Source organism: Panthera uncia, unplaced genomic scaffold, assembly GCF_023721935.1.
Source record: "Panthera uncia isolate 11264 unplaced genomic scaffold, Puncia_PCG_1.0 HiC_scaffold_150, whole genome shotgun sequence".
In the NCBI taxonomy this organism is placed as follows: Eukaryota; Metazoa; Chordata; class Mammalia; order Carnivora; family Felidae; genus Panthera; species Panthera uncia.
The window spans coordinates 26,252-45,463 of NW_026058140.1; the positions used below are offsets into that span (position 1 = coordinate 26,252).

General features: G+C 36.6%; 1 protein-coding gene across 1 annotated transcript in view; it reads right to left on the bottom strand.

The window, feature by feature from the left end:
• Nucleotides 1–19,212, bottom strand: part of LOC125917114 (mitogen-activated protein kinase 10) — a 107,040-nt gene that overhangs the window by 24,375 nt on the left and 63,453 nt on the right. The window contains exons 3-7 of the mRNA XM_049623375.1: nucleotides 9,053–9,182; nucleotides 4,704–4,762; nucleotides 3,518–3,656; nucleotides 2,662–2,827; nucleotides 93–164 (exon numbers count right to left, since the gene is read on the bottom strand). Of these exons, the coding sequence (XP_049479332.1) occupies nucleotides 93–164; nucleotides 2,662–2,827; nucleotides 3,518–3,656; nucleotides 4,704–4,762; nucleotides 9,053–9,182 (566 nt within the window). The remainder of the gene's footprint in view (nucleotides 1–92; nucleotides 165–2,661; nucleotides 2,828–3,517; nucleotides 3,657–4,703; nucleotides 4,763–9,052; nucleotides 9,183–19,212) is intronic.

Below are 19,212 nucleotides of genomic sequence, written 5' to 3' on the forward strand. Positions count from 1 at the left end.
GCTTCTATCTTTACTCTCCTGGTAAAATCATTATGTGTTTAAAGGGAGAGAGAACAAAACAGGTAAAGCTGCAGCAAAAGGTACAAGGATACAGTCCCTTCCTGGAAAGAGGATTTTGTGGCGAACCATTTCTCCCATAATGCATCCCACAGACCATATATCCACTAGAACAGGAGAGAGGGAAGTGAAGAAAAGGGAGGAAAGTAAAGTAAACTAAGATCATTGATCTCTGAAGGAGGAGGAAAAAGAACAGTTTCATTAGAAGGTACAATTTTTGTCTCCCCCCAAAAGTTGCCCCAAAATTAAAACCAGCACTGTAATATTACATTAACAATGTTTAGCATGAGAACTCAAATTAATTTTTAAAAATTACTTTATGGGTACCTTAGATTGCCTCTGTAGTGCCATAAAAGGGTGATATGGAAAAACAGCAGATAAACCAAACGTGTCTCCATGGTGGGTGGCGGCTAAAAGCCACCAAGAGGTTTTTTATTATTTGCAGGATATAGAGAAAATAATCTTAAGCAACCTACAGGAGTGGCTGTTTCCATTTTCTATTACACTCAGTTACATGGAATAGGGCAACCAAAAACTGCTTTTTTGTTCCCTTTGTTTTGTTTGTTTGTTTGTTTGTTTGATTGGTTGGTTGGTTCAGAATAAGGTACATGCAAGCACATCCAAGAAACTACGAAATGGCAGGAACCGTGGTTTACAGGCAGAAGTATTGGAATCCCTGGTATTCAGGACTTAGTTTTTCCTTCAGAGGTTATCCTTGTAATAAACATCAGTTTTAGTTTCTATTTGAAGTATTTCAAAAATAAAGATACGATCAATTAGCACATATATAAAGGAGTCATCTGGAAGTAAAGTGAAAAAAAGTATTAAAGGTGTTTAAAAATTGTTTTATTTATTTGTTTGTTTTCTTTATTTCTCAGTTGTCCCAGTTGTTAACAAAACATGCTTCACCTTCTCTTACCAATCTTTACCCTCTTCCAACTTGCTTTTTAGTAAGGATCAAAGGAACTTTGGGGCAAAGACATTAGGCTGAAATGCTCCTTGGGGAAGGAAGGCAGGGTTAGGTGCACAGGATAGCCAGGCATGCCTGATGTAGGAACAAGCGGGTGTTTCTGCATGATAACCTTCCTCTCATATGCAAGAGGGCAGCACAAGGGTGTTAGCTACATCTTCACAAATCTAGAGAAATGAAAAAGCTAAGGACGTGACTTGCAACCTTTTCTAGTGAGAGAAGGAAAATGGATGAAATTACATGCCATTTGTTCTGCAAAGATCTGGAACACCATCAATAGGCAAATGCAGCCCCTAACGCCAGACCTCTGTAGATCCTTGATTTCTTGAATTTTTTAATTAATTCCCCTTTGACGTTTTACAAGTAACCTGTGAAAAAGGTCTACAAATGTCTTCTTTTCCGAAGAAGTTAGATGTGGTTAGATTATTCCTTGGGAAGAGGACTAGATTTGCCTCTTCCAAGTCAAAAAGTAACAATTCTGCCATTGCTCACCAAAGTGAACCTGACCTTCCTAAGAGCTGACTTTTCACTTTCTTCTGCACAAGTGCACAAAAGTATTGGCTCTCTTCTAATGTGAAAGTACACAAAGAAATTTGTTTAAACTGGTGACCAGGGAATTTTCATAAAGGTACCCTGTAGCACCTGCACATAAAAATATATAGATAATTATTTTTGTAAAACTTACAAAAAATAGACTGCTAGGAATTAAATAGAATAAAACATAAAATAAGCATGAAATGTACATTTAGGATATATATATATACATATATATATACATATATATATATATGTATATATATAAAATCTTAATTTAAAAGAATTTTAATTCCTAAATATATTGGATATATATTTTTAATATGCTACATTACTTATTAGAGATATTCTTTTCAAAATAATGTACTTCAATGCATTCTAATAGGTATTTTATAAATCCTTTAATAAAATCAAATTGCAATACATTTTGAGGATTCTACTTTTTCTTTTGAAGTGTTCATGAATACTAGAAGTAACATAAAATTTAATATTTTCTCTATGATTCAGAATTTGGAATTACTAGGTAATTGCTATCCTAAATATTACTTACAGAGCAGTTTAAAGCATTGAAGAGACTCTTACCTAACTTGAACAATTTGGATTATTCTAAATTGATTATCCAATGAGCATTTGTAAAGATTCTTGCTCCAAGGCTCTGTGATATCTTTTTGTCTTCTCCTAGGAGTAGAGCCATCAATCTAAGATAAGCCATAAAGCCAAATGGCTAACTGTAACAGACAGATTTCTTCCTGTTTTCATACTCAAAACTCTGAGTTGAGCTGCAACCCAAACAGCATTTTTTCTCAATATCTACAGCATGTGTGCTAATCCATATCTGTTTTCAGATGCCATCCACAATTCTTTTTAGCCATAACATTTTAGTGTTCTTGCAGCAAAGCTTACTTTTCAGAAACATCCTTCACATTTTTAATGAATGATTCTTCATAGTAGTGTTTTTAAACACCTCTTAATATGAAAGCTGGCAACCCTATTAAAAATATACATTCATATGCATGAAAAAGAACACTGCCCTTGGCCATCTAAAACATATGCACATTTTCTTCATGGTTTCTGTGACTGCTATGCAGAAGCCTCCTTACCGTTCTCCTTGTAGCCCATTCCCAGAATAACCTCAGGGGCTCTATAATAACGGGTAACCACATAAGGAGTCATCATGAAACTTGTGCCTGCCGTCCTGGCGAGTCCAAAGTCGAGGATTTTCAATGTACAATCAGACTTGACTACAATGTTACTTGGTTTTAAATCCTGACAATAGGAAAAAGAGAAGAAATTAAAAGCCAGAAGCAAACGGAACATATGATCTCTATCTACTCAATTAATATGGCAGTCTTGCAGTAGTATTGATAGGGCTCCCCTTGCCTACAGAGCACAATATAAAGCAAATGATTAGCTTTTTATATATATTTTTAAGTATCTTCAAAAACTTATTAAACCCAGAAGAGAAGTGTACTATCAATTTTACAGTTTAGGCTCATCTTGGGAAGAGCTCTTAGAATAAATAACATATCATTTATTGTCATCTGTTAGATTTTTCCTTATGGCAACATAAACCTTTCAGCTTATTTTTCATTTCTTGGCCTGACAGAAGAGTGAATCAAGGCAGCTGTCTTTGTACTGCCAGCAACAAACTGTGGAAATGAATGGTCTTATTTCAGCTGCACATATGACCTCTGCCAATCAAGGGCCTAGAAAACATGAGGCTTCTCAGAAGCCAACTCTCAATGAGCCGAAACAAAATGCTAAACGAAATCAACTGAAGTATAGCTACAATTTTCTTCTGTATGTTAGTGGACTTTGTGCTAGTTCTATAGTCAAAGAAATGAGGAAGTACATTATATTCAACCTACCCCCCGCTACATAAAGAAAACAATCTACAGTTGCTCTCTCTCTTCTCCAAAGGCACTTTAATTATAATTCTGGAGTATGTATTCTTACCCTGTGAATAATTCCAGCAGAGTGGAGGTGCTTGATGCCACACAACATTTGGTATAGCAGGTAAGACATTCGCTCATGGTCTAATTCCATCTGAATCACCTGACACAAGTTGGCATCCATCAGTTCCATTACTAAGTAACTGGGAAGTAAATCCACAAGGTTAGTCCCAAATCACAAGATCCATGAAGTCCTTCAAATAGGTCAGAATCCTCTCCCAAATCTGTAAGTCTTCCAAACTTCTCAGTTCTACCTTTGATTGAATTGAGAACATGAAAACTTTCCAAGTATTACATATATGTTAGCCATGGTAACTCTACCACGAGGTCACCAGCAGAAGCAGCATTTATTAGTGTGTGGTTCCTACCCATATATTTTCTACCTTCATCTTGTCCTCACGTTTCCCTGAATTCACTGAACTGTTTCTTGAGTATTATGATTAGAAATTAAAGAAAAAAAGTCAGGGGTCATCTGGGTGGCTTAGTTGGTTAAGTATCCAAATCTTGATTTCAGCTCAGGTCATGATCTCACGGTTTGTGAGATAGAGCCCTGCATTGGGCTCTGCACTGGGCAGGGAGCTGGCGTAGGATTCTCCCTCTCCCTCTTCCTCTGTCCCTCCCCTGTTCATGCATGCATGTGTACAAACACTCTCACTCCCTCAAAAAAAAAAAAAAATAGCATCTCCTATTAAATGCAATGTATCTGTGCCAAACAAGACAATGTGTTAAGATTTACTTCCTCTCCTCTGCTATTGTCACTATACTTCTAGATAGGTTATTTTTGTACAAAATCAAAGGCACCACAAAAAATAGAAATAAAGATTTAAAAATTATTTTTATCATATCCCTTTTCTTGATATTTCTCAAAGTGAATAGACTCATTCCAGAAAGCTCACAGAATCAATTAATAATAAAAAATACATAATAAATAATAAATCTTCTCTGATTGAACCAAGAACATAGAACAACAAAGCACAAGTGCCAGAAGGCCAAAAAGAAGCAGAAGTATCTTTCCAGGAAGGAACACCAGAAACAGAACCTTCTGTTCTATCACTGGATCCCTTTCATTTGCTGTCAGCTCTTAGTTCCCTTTAATCTCTACAAGAGATTTCATCCACTGATGTATATCAATTTCCCTTGAGTTATATAAGTGCTATGCTCTTCCTTCCTTCATGAGTTTTGTTACTTACACATCCTGGAACTCCTCCAGTGTTTTCTGGGGTGTGAAGACATTTAATAAACTAATAATCTGGAAAAGAAATAGTAGAAGGGACAGAGGAAAGAGAGAAAGAAAAAGGGAGAGATTGAATTATTCAAAAAGCATACTGAAACAAGTATTTAATCCAACTCAAAGTCACACACTAGTGCTATGGTAGCAATAGAAAAGTTGGGAAAAAACTTCTAGAACTGTTTCACAGAACATAGAAAAATGTACTCAGAAAGGTCATATATATGATATCTGCCTTTGGGTTAAATACAATTAAAAGCGCTCAAATTCTTAGGCAGAAGGAAGAATCAGAGAAAATATATAATTGTGTAAATGCTTTAGAGTGTGATTCTCCTTGGTAGAATATAGAGTTGTAATGCAACTAAGCAAAAATGGAAGGAAGCCATGTAAGAAAAAGATGGGCAGCAGCAAAACACCCAACAAGATGTAGCAAGGTCATGGTTTTCCTCCAAATGAACAAGACGGTGCTCTAATTTAAGATTTTTTTGTGTGTTACTACTTTAGTTTCTTTTGCTTCTATTTCACACACAAATACTATTTAAACTAATGCTATACTGATATGTTTGGGGAAATGTATAATATCCTGGATGATATCAATAATGAATTTAGTGGAAAATGTATTTTAAAAGTTACTGCAATTCTGTCTCTTAAATTTTTTGTTGCCTGCTTTGGTTATTTTATATATTAGGTAGCAAAGAAGTTTACCTTCTAGCATAAGTAAATATTCTCTACTAACGTCAGTGGGACATAAAAATAAAAAATAGGGATAACGATCTTCTCACAGGATAGATGCAACCATTTCACAAAACTGGATAAGTACAAGATTAAGATTTAAACATCTTTAAACTAAAAATTAATAAATTTTGGTAAATTTTGTAAGTGGTATAGAAACATATGAAATAATGAAAACAAAACAAACTGATTATAAACATCTGAGAAATGTGATCAAGTCCACAGAATGCTTTGGGTCACATGTAGTTTTCATTTGTTGAGGAATTATTGAGAAAAAATTCATAGTACAATGCATATTTTCATACACACACACACACACAAAATGTATATATGGCAATGGTTATTACATATTAAGAAAACTATGATCATCTCTTCTAAAGGAACCTTAGGTTCTTTAGGTTATGGAATATGCATATAGAAATAAAATTATTTCAAAATATCTTTGAAACTTGTGATGAAAGTGTCTTATTCTGTATACTGATAGTGTGTGCTGAAACAATGTGTGATATATCTGTCATTGTATGTACATCAAACATATACAGTGGGTTTGTTTTTCTAGTATTTTATCAATATTGCAAAGTAATTCATCTTGATATTTGGTCAAACAAAAACATCAGAGATTGTGCACAGGGCACACACACACACAACACACACAAACAACCCTTAAATATGGAAAAATGCTAACCCATAACACCTGGTAAATAATCTAGGTATTTGAAAATTAATTTAGAAAATAGCATTACAATTTTGAGTAAATCAAGATTATTTTAAAAGGTTAATTCCTCACTATGAATTCTTATTTTCACTGGGGCACCTGGGTCACTCAGTCGGTTAAACATCTGACTGTTGGTTTCAGCTCAGGTCATGACCTTGCAGTTCATGAAATGGAGCTCTGTGTTGGGCTCTGTGCTGACAGTGCAGAGCCTATTGGGATTCTCTGTCTCTCCTCTCTCAGCTCCTCCCCAACTGGTGCTCGCTCTCTCTCCTTCTTTCTCCCAAAATAAATATATAAAAACTTTTTTGAAAAATTCTTATTTTCCCTTTTACTATGCCCTTGCTTCATCACCTTCATTTTCTTTGATTTCTCTCTGTTTTTTCTTTGCTCCCTTGTAAATTCTAATTCTTAACAATAACCAATTAAAAATTGTCCCTTTAGAAACATATTATCACAGGTATTTTCATTTTAGTTCAACAGTTTCACGCAGGAATCTGATTCAGTTCCTTTATTCCGACATATTAAAATGCAGATACGAATTAATGTTTGTTATGGCTCCACAATCACATTAGCCATCATTTCCTAGAATTAGGTATTCATTCTCTAAATGGATTCTCTTCTCTATTATTAAAGATTTAGTTGGGATTCTTCACTGTTTTACTTTACTTTCCACAGCATTTACAGAGTTCTGCATTCTGACTGCTTTTACTTAATATTACAAGCACTCGTGTGGAGGGGCGCCTGGGTGGCTCAGCCAGTTAAGTGTCCAACTCTTGGTTTCGGTGCAGGTCATGATCTCATGGTTCATGAGTTTGAGCCCGATGTTAGGCTCCGCACTGTCAGTGCAAAGCCTGCTTGGGATTCTCTGTCTTCCTCTTTCTGCCCCTTCCCTGCTCATGCCCTCTCTCACTCTCTATAAAATAAACATTTAAAAAAAAGTACTAATGTGGAATTTACATTTGGTCATAAGTGAACTTCCTTTCATAAGTGAACAAGTTCCAGATATTTATTTCCATAGACATATACACATGCACATGGAAATACACACATAAAAGGGGGATAGCAGGAAGAAAACCATTTACAGATAATCCTTTCAATTGGGAACTTCTTTTTAGGTATCATAAACATGAACTTCTACATTTCAGTCAAGAACAGGGAGGATGATTTCCTCAAATGCACCAAGTAAGTGGAAATTTCTCCACAATGTGTTTATTGCATTATAGGAGCTGAAAGGAAGATGAGGGAAATATAAGTATATGAAAACACTATCAAAATCTCCCATACTGCTGCTTCACTGATTATATCTATCCATTTTCCATTGCCCATGGTATTTCTCATCCTCTCTGCTATGATAAAAATAGATTGCATTGGCCATGTTGTTAGTCTTGTTCCTGCCTTCATTTAACATACTGAAAGAACAAATTGGTTTAGTAGAATGACTTTTCTTATGAATCATCCTTTCCATCATTTATAGTTACCTTCTAGAAGTCTTGTGTTTCTTGCATGGCAAAATTAGAGATGGGTACGTACTTCATAAATTTGCCTTTTTAGTGAGATCTTTCCTGCTCAATCTATTTTAAAAAGTAAGCCCACCCACCAGCACTGACCAGAATAATTTTCCTTTTGCTTTGTTTTACTTACTAGTGCTTATCACCATCTGACATTCTATACATTTACCTATTTTTTAGACCATCTTTTTCTCTCATCAGTACAACATGAGCTCCACATGGTCAGGGATTCATTTCTGTTATCTCTACTGATGTAATCTTAGCATCTAGGTTTATACATGGGGCACATTTTATTTAACAAACATGTCAAATGACTGAACTACAAGTCATTGGAGTAGAGTAATAGAAGAAAAGAGAAACACTGTCATCAGAGAAACAATCCACATATTTGTATTTCAAACATCTTGCAACTAAACTCTTATACATTTGCTTCTTCTTAGTGCCAGTGATAGATGGTTGGCCTTATGACAAATCCACTTGCTTATAAAACTGCACTGATAATTTTATATATTCTGTGTGATTTTCATACTTAAGAAAAACTATGCAGACTTACAGCTATTTTTATAGTTTTATTATAATAATTTGCAATTATTTTCATTATACATTTATATGTAATAAATTATATGCACTGTACTTATAAATTATTTATTAATAATAGTCATTATTAAAATAATGAATTATCTCCCCTGTATCCTTACTAAAAGTAATGGGAGCATAGAAAGAATTCTAGAGGCCTTTATCTGCAAATGTAGAAGCTTATATACTCTGAAGTGAAGAATGTGATATAATGGTATACACCCTACTGAGTTCCCATGAGAAATGCTCTTGATAATCCTGTTCTGAAGTGCTTTGCAGATACGTTCCTGTGCATTTGCCCAACTCTACAAAAAAACAAGATGCTGAAGCACAGTGGGTACAGTAAACATTTGAAGGCCACTGACAGACTATAGTCAAAAAAAAAAAGGAGATAAAAATCTTCACCTGTTAATAATAAAGAAATATAGTATATTGTTCTATAGGATATTTTAGGGTTTTGTATTTGTTTGTTTTTTATTGTTTTCGGAAAAGTATGGAGCTCTCTGGTTAATTTGGAGCAAGATACCCAAATATGGTTAATTTCATAGCAGGAAAATATCTATCAAATTCATCCTCTCACACCATATGGTTTTTAGATGGTTTTTAAGCAGAAAGTTATCATGAGGACAATGAAATAAAATGTAGCATATGGACTGGATAAACAATCTTAACAGGCAGACATTACAAAGTAAAGAAAGCCTTTCCTGCTCAAGTTGGCACACAGATTTTCTTTCTCCCATCTCACAATCTCCCACTGCCAGAGGTTTAAAAATAACTCACGTTTTTATGGTTCACACACTTCATGAGGACTAGCTCCCGGTAAGCTCTCTTGGCATGCGTTTGGTTCTGAAAGGGTCTGCTGAGCTTCTTAATGGCCACATTTCTGTCAAGAACGGCATCATACGCAGCACTGCAGAAACCCAAGAGCAATCCAGAATTAGGAACAAAGAAGCCCATAAAATTCCTGTCTACGGATATGGGTAAAGGATATGGATAAAGAAAATACTATCCTGGAATCCTACTCAGATATCTTCTCTTCAGGTCACATGCCAATCAGGCTGTAAATAAAGACCTAGGAGTGGGGTGCTTGGGTGGCTCAGTTGGTTGAGTGTCCGACTTCGGATCAGGTCATGATCTTGAGGTTCAGGAGTTTGAGCCCACCGTCGGGCTCTGTGCCGACAGCCCAGAGCCTGCTTTGATTTTGTGTCTCCCTCTCTTTTTGTCCCTTCCCCGCTCACGCTCTGTCTCTCTCTCCCTCAAAAATATAAATAAACATAAAAAAATTTTTTAATAAAAAAAAGTAAAGATCTAGAAGTGACTAGTATCAAACCATTCTACTTACTAAGAAAAGTAAAAAAGGACAGTATCTTGCCCACTCACCCCAGAAAGAAACCCAGCATAAAATTGCCTCCTTGATTGGGAGACAAAACAAAAGTGCTCCACTCTCCCACCAGCCATGTGAATGTGGCAAGTCATTTCATCTCTCTTGGCTTGAATTTCTCATTTAATAACATGTGATATTTAGGTTTTCTCTAGCTATAAAACTCCACTGTTATTTGGTTATTTTAAGAGAACATTATTCTTTCCAGTTTTTAAGGTATGACATTCATTGCCATGAATGCACAGGTTGGTTGGTGCTCAAGTGTACCCATTAACAATAACAAAGCTGAAAATAAGGAATCCAGTAGGAGGGTTTTTAGAGCATAAATAACTGCATTTCAATATGAAGACAGAAATGGATGCTACTAGCATTTGAAGCTTTCAAACTATTTGAGAATGAAAATCTACTATGCTTTGAAGGCAATCAATTTTTAGTGCTTTTTCTCTCATAGTAAAGAATATACGGATCTGGAGATCAAATAAGGAAGTGAATATCTTCTTGGTATTTACCTAATGACTCACACACAAAATGGTTTTTTGTTTGTTTGTTCATTTTTGTTTTACCCCCATCCCTGCAGCTTCAGATTGTGCTGGATTTTGTCTTAGTTGCCAGAAAGGAATGCAGCAATCAGTGTCCCCTACCATTGATCTGTTGAATTGGAAGTGGTATTAACCATTCAGTATTCATGCCACTAAACTAAAAGATAAAGAAAGGGGGTGGGGTGCCTGGGTGTCTCAGCTGGTTAAGCATCTGACTTTCGCTCAGGTCATGATTTCACAGTTTGTGGGTTCAAGTACTGCACTGGGCTCTCTGCCGTCAGCACAGAGGCCGCTTCAGATCCTCTGTCCCCCTCTCTCTCTCTGACCGTCCCAAAAAAAGATAAAGAAAGGGGTTACTGTATTGTAAGATAATGATAGATTAGTGGGATAAGGTTCGACAAGATCTTAGAAGTCATCTGGTCCCTGACTCCATTTAATTATTCCATTTAATACTATTCTTCTCCAAAATATCTCCATCAAAAGTTTGACCAGTCTCAGGGCACCTGGGTGGTTAAGTTGATTAAGCATCTGACTTCAGCTCAGGTCATGATCTCACAGTGCATGGGTTTGTGCCCCGCATCAGGCTCTGTGCTGACAGCTCAGAGCCTGGGTCCTGCTTCGGATTCTGTGTCTCCCCTCTCTCTCTCTGCCCCTCCCCTGCTCACACTCTCTCTCAAAAATAAACATTAAAAATATTTTTTTTTTAAGTTTGAGCAATCTCTGCTTGAGCATCTCCAGAAACATGGACCCCTTTAATATCAAGGCAGCTTTGAGAGTTGGAAATGTCACCATTCTAATAAGCATAGTTTTATCTCTGTGGTTCATATTGACCACTCTCAGCTCTGAATGCTGGGGTAACTCTCAAAATAAAATACAGTATTCTCTTTTCTATTATGGTAGGTCCATAATATTTGAAATCCATTAAAGGCCTGGGCATGATCTTTGACCTATAGCTATAAGTTTTTCTTATTTTTCCCCTAAGTTTTTTTCTTTCTCAAGTTAACTATCACCAGTGTCCTACCACCATTTGTCAGAATGTCATTTCAGGTCCTATCACCATCTGGCCAGTTTCCTCTGAATATACTCCAGTGTGTTGATATCTGAAAATGTGGATCCTGAACTAAATAAACATTGCTAATCCAGGCATGGAGTGTCAGCGAAGATTACGGTAGGGCTATCAATTCCTTCATTCATTTACTAGCTCATTCATTCTGTTGACACAGTTAATATAACTAAGTCTCCCTTGGCTTCTTTGATAACTATGTCACACACTATTGACTCACAGTGAGCATGTTAATTAAAAATGTTGTCTTTTTAAAAACCTGTGCTGCTCTCGGTAGGCTAATGAGAACAAACACAAGAACAGAAGTATCAGTGCTAACATGAAGAGGTGAAAAGCAGCACAGGTAAAGGAAAGAGTCAAATGGGCCTACATCTTCTAAGCAGTACCAAAGAACAAAAGTGAATTCAGAGGAAGAAAACTTGTTTTCTGAAGTTAAGAAATTGTATCAGCAGGAAACTGATCAAAACAATCACCTTAAAGAGAAAGAATACATTTTAGTCCAAAACAACTTAGCTGAAGTCATTAAATTATCTTAAAAAAGAACAGCAATCAGTCATGCATTCCTAGAAAGAAAAATCAGGAGGCAAATTCTGGCATTGTCTGGTCAAATAGGAAAGTGTCTTTCCAGGTAGTTCCAGGCATCCAATCAGCCAGGCAGACGTTTACAACTGTATTGATTGTCAGAGACTATGGGCAGTTAGCATTCAGATCAACATCACTTTATACTGATTCTATCTTCTTGCGGTCAACATTCTGCTCATCATGCTCCCCTTTGGATCTTTGCATACAGAATATTGCCTATATCTGGTCAGCTTGACTGGCCAATGCAGTTTTACTATTGCATTTCTCATAGTTTAGTACATCGGCCTCTGGTTTTTTATATAAGCCTTTAGTGAAGGCTGGTCACTGTGAGTCTGAGTCCCTGAGATACTGACCAGATCCTGCAGGACAGTGGGCCAGCCTCCAACTTCACGGGAAATGGCTGAGAAAATGCCATCCTCTGGGGCTCTTGGCAGGTTCTGGCCAGTTTCTGCCAGAAATGTTGTGGTTCTCTCCCTCCCTGTGGTACCTCTTCCTTAAAGTTATTTTAGGGATGAATCTCAGCACTGTTGTTTACTAGATGTGGAGCTATGGGCAAGTCACTTACACTTTCCAGCATTAGTTTCCTCACATTTGAAATGGAGATAACAACCTGACAAGATAATTGTAAGGAGTAAATGAGATAATAATGCAGCTATAGTGCCTCACCTAGAGTAAGCACTAAATAAATAATGACTATTACTATTTTTAAAATAGTTCTTGTTGGAGTCATTGTGTAAGTCAGGGCAGGATAAAATATTAATTCCTATGGCATGTGCTACAACCTGACATGTATCTACTAATCATCAGTTTTTAATCTTTCTACTAATTACACATCCATTCACCTATACCACTATCTTGGCCACATTTCATAAGTTTGTCTGGTGATATAAAAGTTAAGGGCAAAAGCCTTCTTAAAATCGAGATACATTATAGCCATGTAGTTCTATTACTTTCCATTTTAATAGGTTATTCAGTATGATTTGCTTTGAACGGACCCTTTATTCCCAGGGATTGCTACATCCTTTCTTAATAGCTCACAGGGTGTCTTTTGTAACCAATACTAAGACTAATGTCAAGCTCAGCAGATGTCTCATAATCTCTTTCTTTCCATTAAAGAAATTGGAGTGCTTGCCTGTTTACAGTTATATTGAATACTGTGCTTTGGGCTCACTGAATTTCCATTCGCCACCTTGCATCATGTCTTCTTGTACAGAAGGGACTTGGAAGTTAAATGTACAATTCCCAGATACTCTGCAGTTAGTGGTCTGGACTCCAGTAAGGTCCTGCCACACAGATACAGCTAGGAGAGATTTGTGAGGCGAAAGGGAGGGTGGTCATCCTCTAACATTTCTGGGTTGGCAAGCAAGGCCTCATGGAGATATGAAATTTTCTTCTGTAGCAGTGACTCATTCCCCAGATTTCTGGGTGAGAGAAGGGGTTGAAGCAAAGGCAACAGTGGCCTCCAGGTTGCAGGCCCCTGTCACCAGCATCATGGGGTAGCGACAACAGCAGTATTAAGTATACAGTTTCAGCTCTCTGATTCCTAAATCTCAGTTACAACCATGTATTCTGGAAGCTCAGTGGTTCTAGGACACTCTCAGAGGTAAGAGCTCCCCTTGTGATTCAGCTCTCCGGTGTCTGGGAGTCATTCCAAGAAACCCAGACTAGAGCTCACTTCTCCAGGCCTTCCAATGATTTTGCAAGCACCCAATTTACCGTATTAAATCTTTGCCTACTTTAAATGTTTCTGTCTCCTGCCATGAAGCCCAGATGACACTCAAGTCTTTCCCATCTTCTATAATTCCTCAGTGATTACTGGCAGCTGTTTAGCAAATACATCTGCAAAATTGGCATCACTGGTGCTGTATAATCACAACTTAATGTCTGAAAGTTTTCCATTACTGTTTAGTCATCTTTTTTTTTTTTTTAAAGAGTCTTGGTCTACAGCACCTTACTTTTTCTCTTTCAGTATTTTCTTTCTTTTATCTTCATGCAGATAAGGGATAAATCTTTGTGAAGATTTTCCAGCAACTTCCAGCAACTTTCCAACAATTTTGCTAAAAACTTACCAGAATTTCTTGACACAAGGTACTAACTCACCTCCACTTAAACCAGGTTTGTTTATAAAAGAAAGACGTAGCCTTTTGTTATACTCCTGTCATTTAATCCAGTTTTATGATGCTATAAAGTTAAGTTTACTTCCTTGAATGTATTTATATAACCATACACACAAAGACATACACATGTGCACACACACCTCTCTGTAGGCAACCATTATTCTCTATGTATTTATCATAGGTTTTTTTTTCTTCTGGAAACCTCTTGCACATATATTCTTTTTCCTAAATAATAACCATTGATTCAATAATCTTTCTTATTCCCTTTCCCTTTCACATTTAAAATGTTCTTGATCATATAAATGTTTATGGGTAAAAAAACATCTCTAGGCCTTATGAGAATATTATGTCTTAAAAGCAACAACAACAGCAACAACAACAACACAGCTTTAAAAACCTTATCATGGCCGCATCTTAAACATCTTAAGCTATAGCCCAGCAGCCCAAATTCCATCCTGGGAGAAACTGTCCCCTTCATCACTCTTTTCTCACTTTCCCACATTCTCATCTGACCTTTCCAAAGGCCTGGACTTTAGTTGAAAGCTACTAAAAACTTTCTTTCCAGTGCCCCCAAATATCCCACTTTGGTACCCCAAATTCCAGTCCGTAGAGATGCTATTGAGACACTGATTCCACCCTGGAGAACCACGTTGGGGAAGCTGCCAAACCCTGCCTCAGGCTTTCACAATCATTCCTCCTCCTGCCAGGAATGCTCTTCTCACATCCTCACTTACCCAATTCCATCTTGTGATTCAGGTTTCAGCCCAAATATTATCTCCTCAGTACAAGCCTTCCCTAATCATCCCATCAAGAGTCAACAGTTGATTTTTTTGATTACCTGATTTTGTCATTTGAATTGCTTGGCTGTAGCAGTTTCCTTATATTTTGTCAGGGAAGCTTTTGATTGCAAGCAATAGAATTTTAACTAACAGTGACTTAAGTAATGAAAATGTTAATGATATTACATAATGGAAAATCCAGAATTAGGCATATGCAGCTTTCAGGGATAAATTACAACTCTTTGGGGCCCTAGACACTTTTGACTTTTGATTTTCTGCAAATTGGTTCTCAGCACATCAGGTGGGGGTGGGGGGAAGCCAAGGATAGAACTTCATTAGTGCATCAAAGGGAAGGATAGGTGTTGTGCTGCATTGCTAAGATTCCCCTTTTATTATCCTAGCTGCTGGAAGTGCTGCTCACAGATGGTCCCTCAGCTCTTAACCCCCTTTGGGTAGAATTTCAGCCAAAAAGATCTGCTTCACCAAAGTCTATGCTTTCTTCATGGGCAGCCTTCACTCAATAACTGATGAACCTGGGATTATAAAAGCCTGGCCACCTCATCCCAGTTCAGGACAGCTGGTAAGGCTCACTCCATCTTCAGAACTCCCAGTAGGGTCAGCTGAGTCTTCCACTGAGAATGCATTGCAGCAAGTAGGGACCAGCAAGGGGCTCAGAAGCCCCTGCCTCAAAGACAGCATCAAAAGTAGCCACTAGTCTAAACACTATAAACTGAAACAGTGCTTAGCAGCCCTTCGGTGAACTAGTGACAAGGGACATTTCACAAAGACCGACTACCTTGATGAAGAATATGGGACCAACTAAACAAACTCACCACCACCAAAAATTAGATGAACCTAAAGAAGATGGCTGTCCTAGATGGCTGCCTGATTTCCATTTCTTGGAAATCGAGATGGGATGATGGCATTGGAGAAGAAACTGAAGGCCCCCAGAGAAGAACTGCTTCATCTCAGAGAGATGGGGTTATAAGGCACAGGCAGGCACTGCCTCTCTTTTTCTCATTTTATCTTTCTGATAAGTTTTCTCATGCCCACCCTGATGCCCTTCATGACCATTGAGTGCATGAACCACCCATGTATGTTCAAACCCATGTTTGAACCTACAAAATCCACAAAGCTGCCAGCCTGCCATTTGATAGGGTAAGCTGGAAACTTGGAAATTTAGAGTTTGGCTTGATATGAAATATGTGATGGTCCAGAGGCTGGTCAACCTGCTATAAAGCATAGGGAGAGCACATAGAGAGTCGTCAGAATATCCTTGGTATGCTGACTTTGCCATTTGTGTAGCATAAAGCTATATTTACGTATTTAGTATTTAGTAAACCTTAACTTTTCAATAAACACTTTTGACAAAAATAAAAAAAATGAGACCACATATTTAATTAAAATACTATATACTGAATTAGACTTCTTGTGTTTTCTCAGGTACAACCAAATGAAAACCAGAAAATAATCCTCCTAAAGGAACATCAGTATCTATTTCAAAGTCAGTAACTATTTCAAGAAGACTGTGCCCAAACACAGTGATTTAACACATGCACCTGCAAAAGATGCTTTTACAGATTACTCTTGAAACATGACTTTTCACTTAGGTCAAATGGTTCCTTTTCTAAATTAATCCTTTCATTTTCAGTTCCAAGGTGCTTGGTTTGGTTTGATTTGCGGGGCGGGGGGGTGGGGGTGATATGTACAAAAAGTTATGCAAAGCTGTTAATGTGTTCTATTGGCAAAAAAATAATTTTGTAAGCATTTAAACTTTTATATCATGTTACCAAATGCTTCAAATATAAAATAAGTATATTTAATAATAGTTTGATTTTCTATCCAATGACTCAAAGCTTAGAAATTCAAAATGAAACCCTGACAATAGGATGAAAACTTATAATTTTAGTTAAAAATGACATTGAAGACCTATCAGTTATTTTTTTCAATAACACAAATACAAATTATTTTGGAGAATATTGTCATACTAAAAACAATGTTCTGACCAAATTAAAAAAATCTATGGAGTAGAAATGGATTTGAATTGGTTGTGATACAAATGTAATGAATATTGGGTCCAAATAATTTGCAATATTCTACAAATCAAAATATAACTTACATATACCTTACACTTATATGTCAATTACATATTAATAAAAAACAGAATATATAGGCACCAAAATTTGTAAATATTTTTATACATACTTGGTGAGAATCACTTTATTACAAAATTTTGGAGACAAAACTGATGTTGAATAAAAAAAATCAAGTTGTTTCAGCAAGTCAATCAGCATTTTCCTGGAAGCCTTCATCATTCTGGTTGATGAACAACTATGTAAATAAGTCTTAAATTTTGGATCCTTTTTTTTTTTTTTTTTTGCCCTCAAAACATTTGGAAATCTTTAATCGTGGTATTTAGTAAATGGGGCATCCCAATATTTCAGCTTTTGAAATTCTTAGGGGATAGCAGAATAGCTCTAAACAAAAATTGCAAATAAAAGCACACTGAAATGCACTGGAAGGAACTGAAACAAGAAGGGAACTAAGAAATCAAATCCAGAAAATGAGTTCTCAAAGAGAGGACAACATTTAATTTTGAAAATCCACAAATATGATTTAGAATATCTTAGTTTGTAAAAAAAATAATAATAATCTTTTGATAGAGTTCATAATTTTAGGAAGCATTCATATGATACATAGGATTTGAAGGTGTTCCTAATTTGGGGATATTCTGATTATAAGTGCCTATAATTTTTCAGCATCTAAATGTGACAAACCATTAAAAAGACCCTAAGTAGGGGCAACCTATTTGACAAGTTCCATCTTACACAATTATTTGTTAGCAAAGGAACTCTAAACGAAAGGGGGAAACAGAACTTTCATGAAAAAACTTGGGCTGAAACACTCCTATATTAAAATACAAAAATAAAATAGAATTGATAATATTTTCAACTTAGTAGAATTTGTTCTTACCAGGTACCTAAGACCTTCTGGGAGTATTTTACAGATAAAAATATTGTGATCTATATTGAAGGTGCCAAGATTTCAAATTTAGTAACCACAACATACAATTTTGAAGATTTCCAGAAATTTAACAAAAGGTTAAAAATAATACAATCACATTAAGAAAAATGTCTTCTTCAGAAAATATCAACGAAACTGTACTATAGACAGGGCTAGGAAGTTTTGGTTGATTAAAATACATCAGTGTATATCCAGAATAATTATTCTTCTCATGTTATATTTTTGATATGTAGGTAACCAATATAAATCAATTTTTAAATCTTATTTGTATTTTTAGTTTATTTCTTAAGAATTAGTTAATTTTTTTTTTTAATTTTTTTTCAACGTTTTTTTTATTTATTTTTGGGACAGAGAGAGACAGAGCATGAACGGGGGAGGGGCAGAGAGAGAGGGAGACACAGAATCGGAAACAGGCTCCAGGCTCCGAGCCATCAGCCCAGAGCCTGACGCGGGGCTCGAACTCACGGACCGCGAGATCGTGACCTGGCTGAAGTCGGACGCTTAACCGACTGCGCCACCCAGGCGCCCCAAGAATTAGTTAATTTAAAACAAATTTTAAGGGCACTATTTTTACATCCATCAATGTATTTGAATGTGTCCTTTCACTATCAAAATTTTCCCAACTTAGACATAAATGATAAGGTCCCTGTCGCTCATGACCACTGGGGTCCTGGTTGAAGAGGCTTTTGTATGTCACTCCCTACAAGATGCAAGAGGCAGAAGCAAGGAACTGCTCTTCCAGAATTACTGCTACATTCCCATTTTTAGTCATTTCCTGGCAATAAAATTTGAAGTATGGTTTATATCTGGTAGTTTTATTATAACAAGATTTGCCTTAAAAATCTGCATAGTAACCTAGGTTAAGTTTCAAAACTTGGATGATGTCAGACTTAGCCAAGGAGTGGAAGCTAATTGAATGCATCATCTTTTTTTGTGCAAGCAACTCAAACTCTGGAACAGTTGACTCTCAAATTGGCCTGTGATAAGAATGTGCTATGTTTAAAATTAACAAACTAGAGACAGTAAGATGTTCCTTTGGCTCAGAAGTTGGGACTATCGATTGCCACCTGAAAAATTGATCAGACCCGTTAGGGGACTCACAGGAATCATAAATGGTTCCTGCACATAGGACATATGATAGAAATAAACATTGCCCAACCTATGGGCCCACTCTCTCTTCTTCCAAGCCTACCCAGCACAGTATTTCTGGTTACAATCATGACTGCTCTCCACTAGCCTGACAACTGGAGTAGCACTGCTCACTATGAATGGCCCCCAACACCTACCAACACATCCATGTAGAATTTATATTGGCTATTGTTTATGCCCCTGGACTTCTTTATACATTTATCTTCTCTTTATTCACTTCTCCTACTCTGATATTTGGGCTGATATTTATGAAACGGAGTTCTAGCTCTACAGCAGTTTGTTTGTAGCATCATTATAGGAGACTTA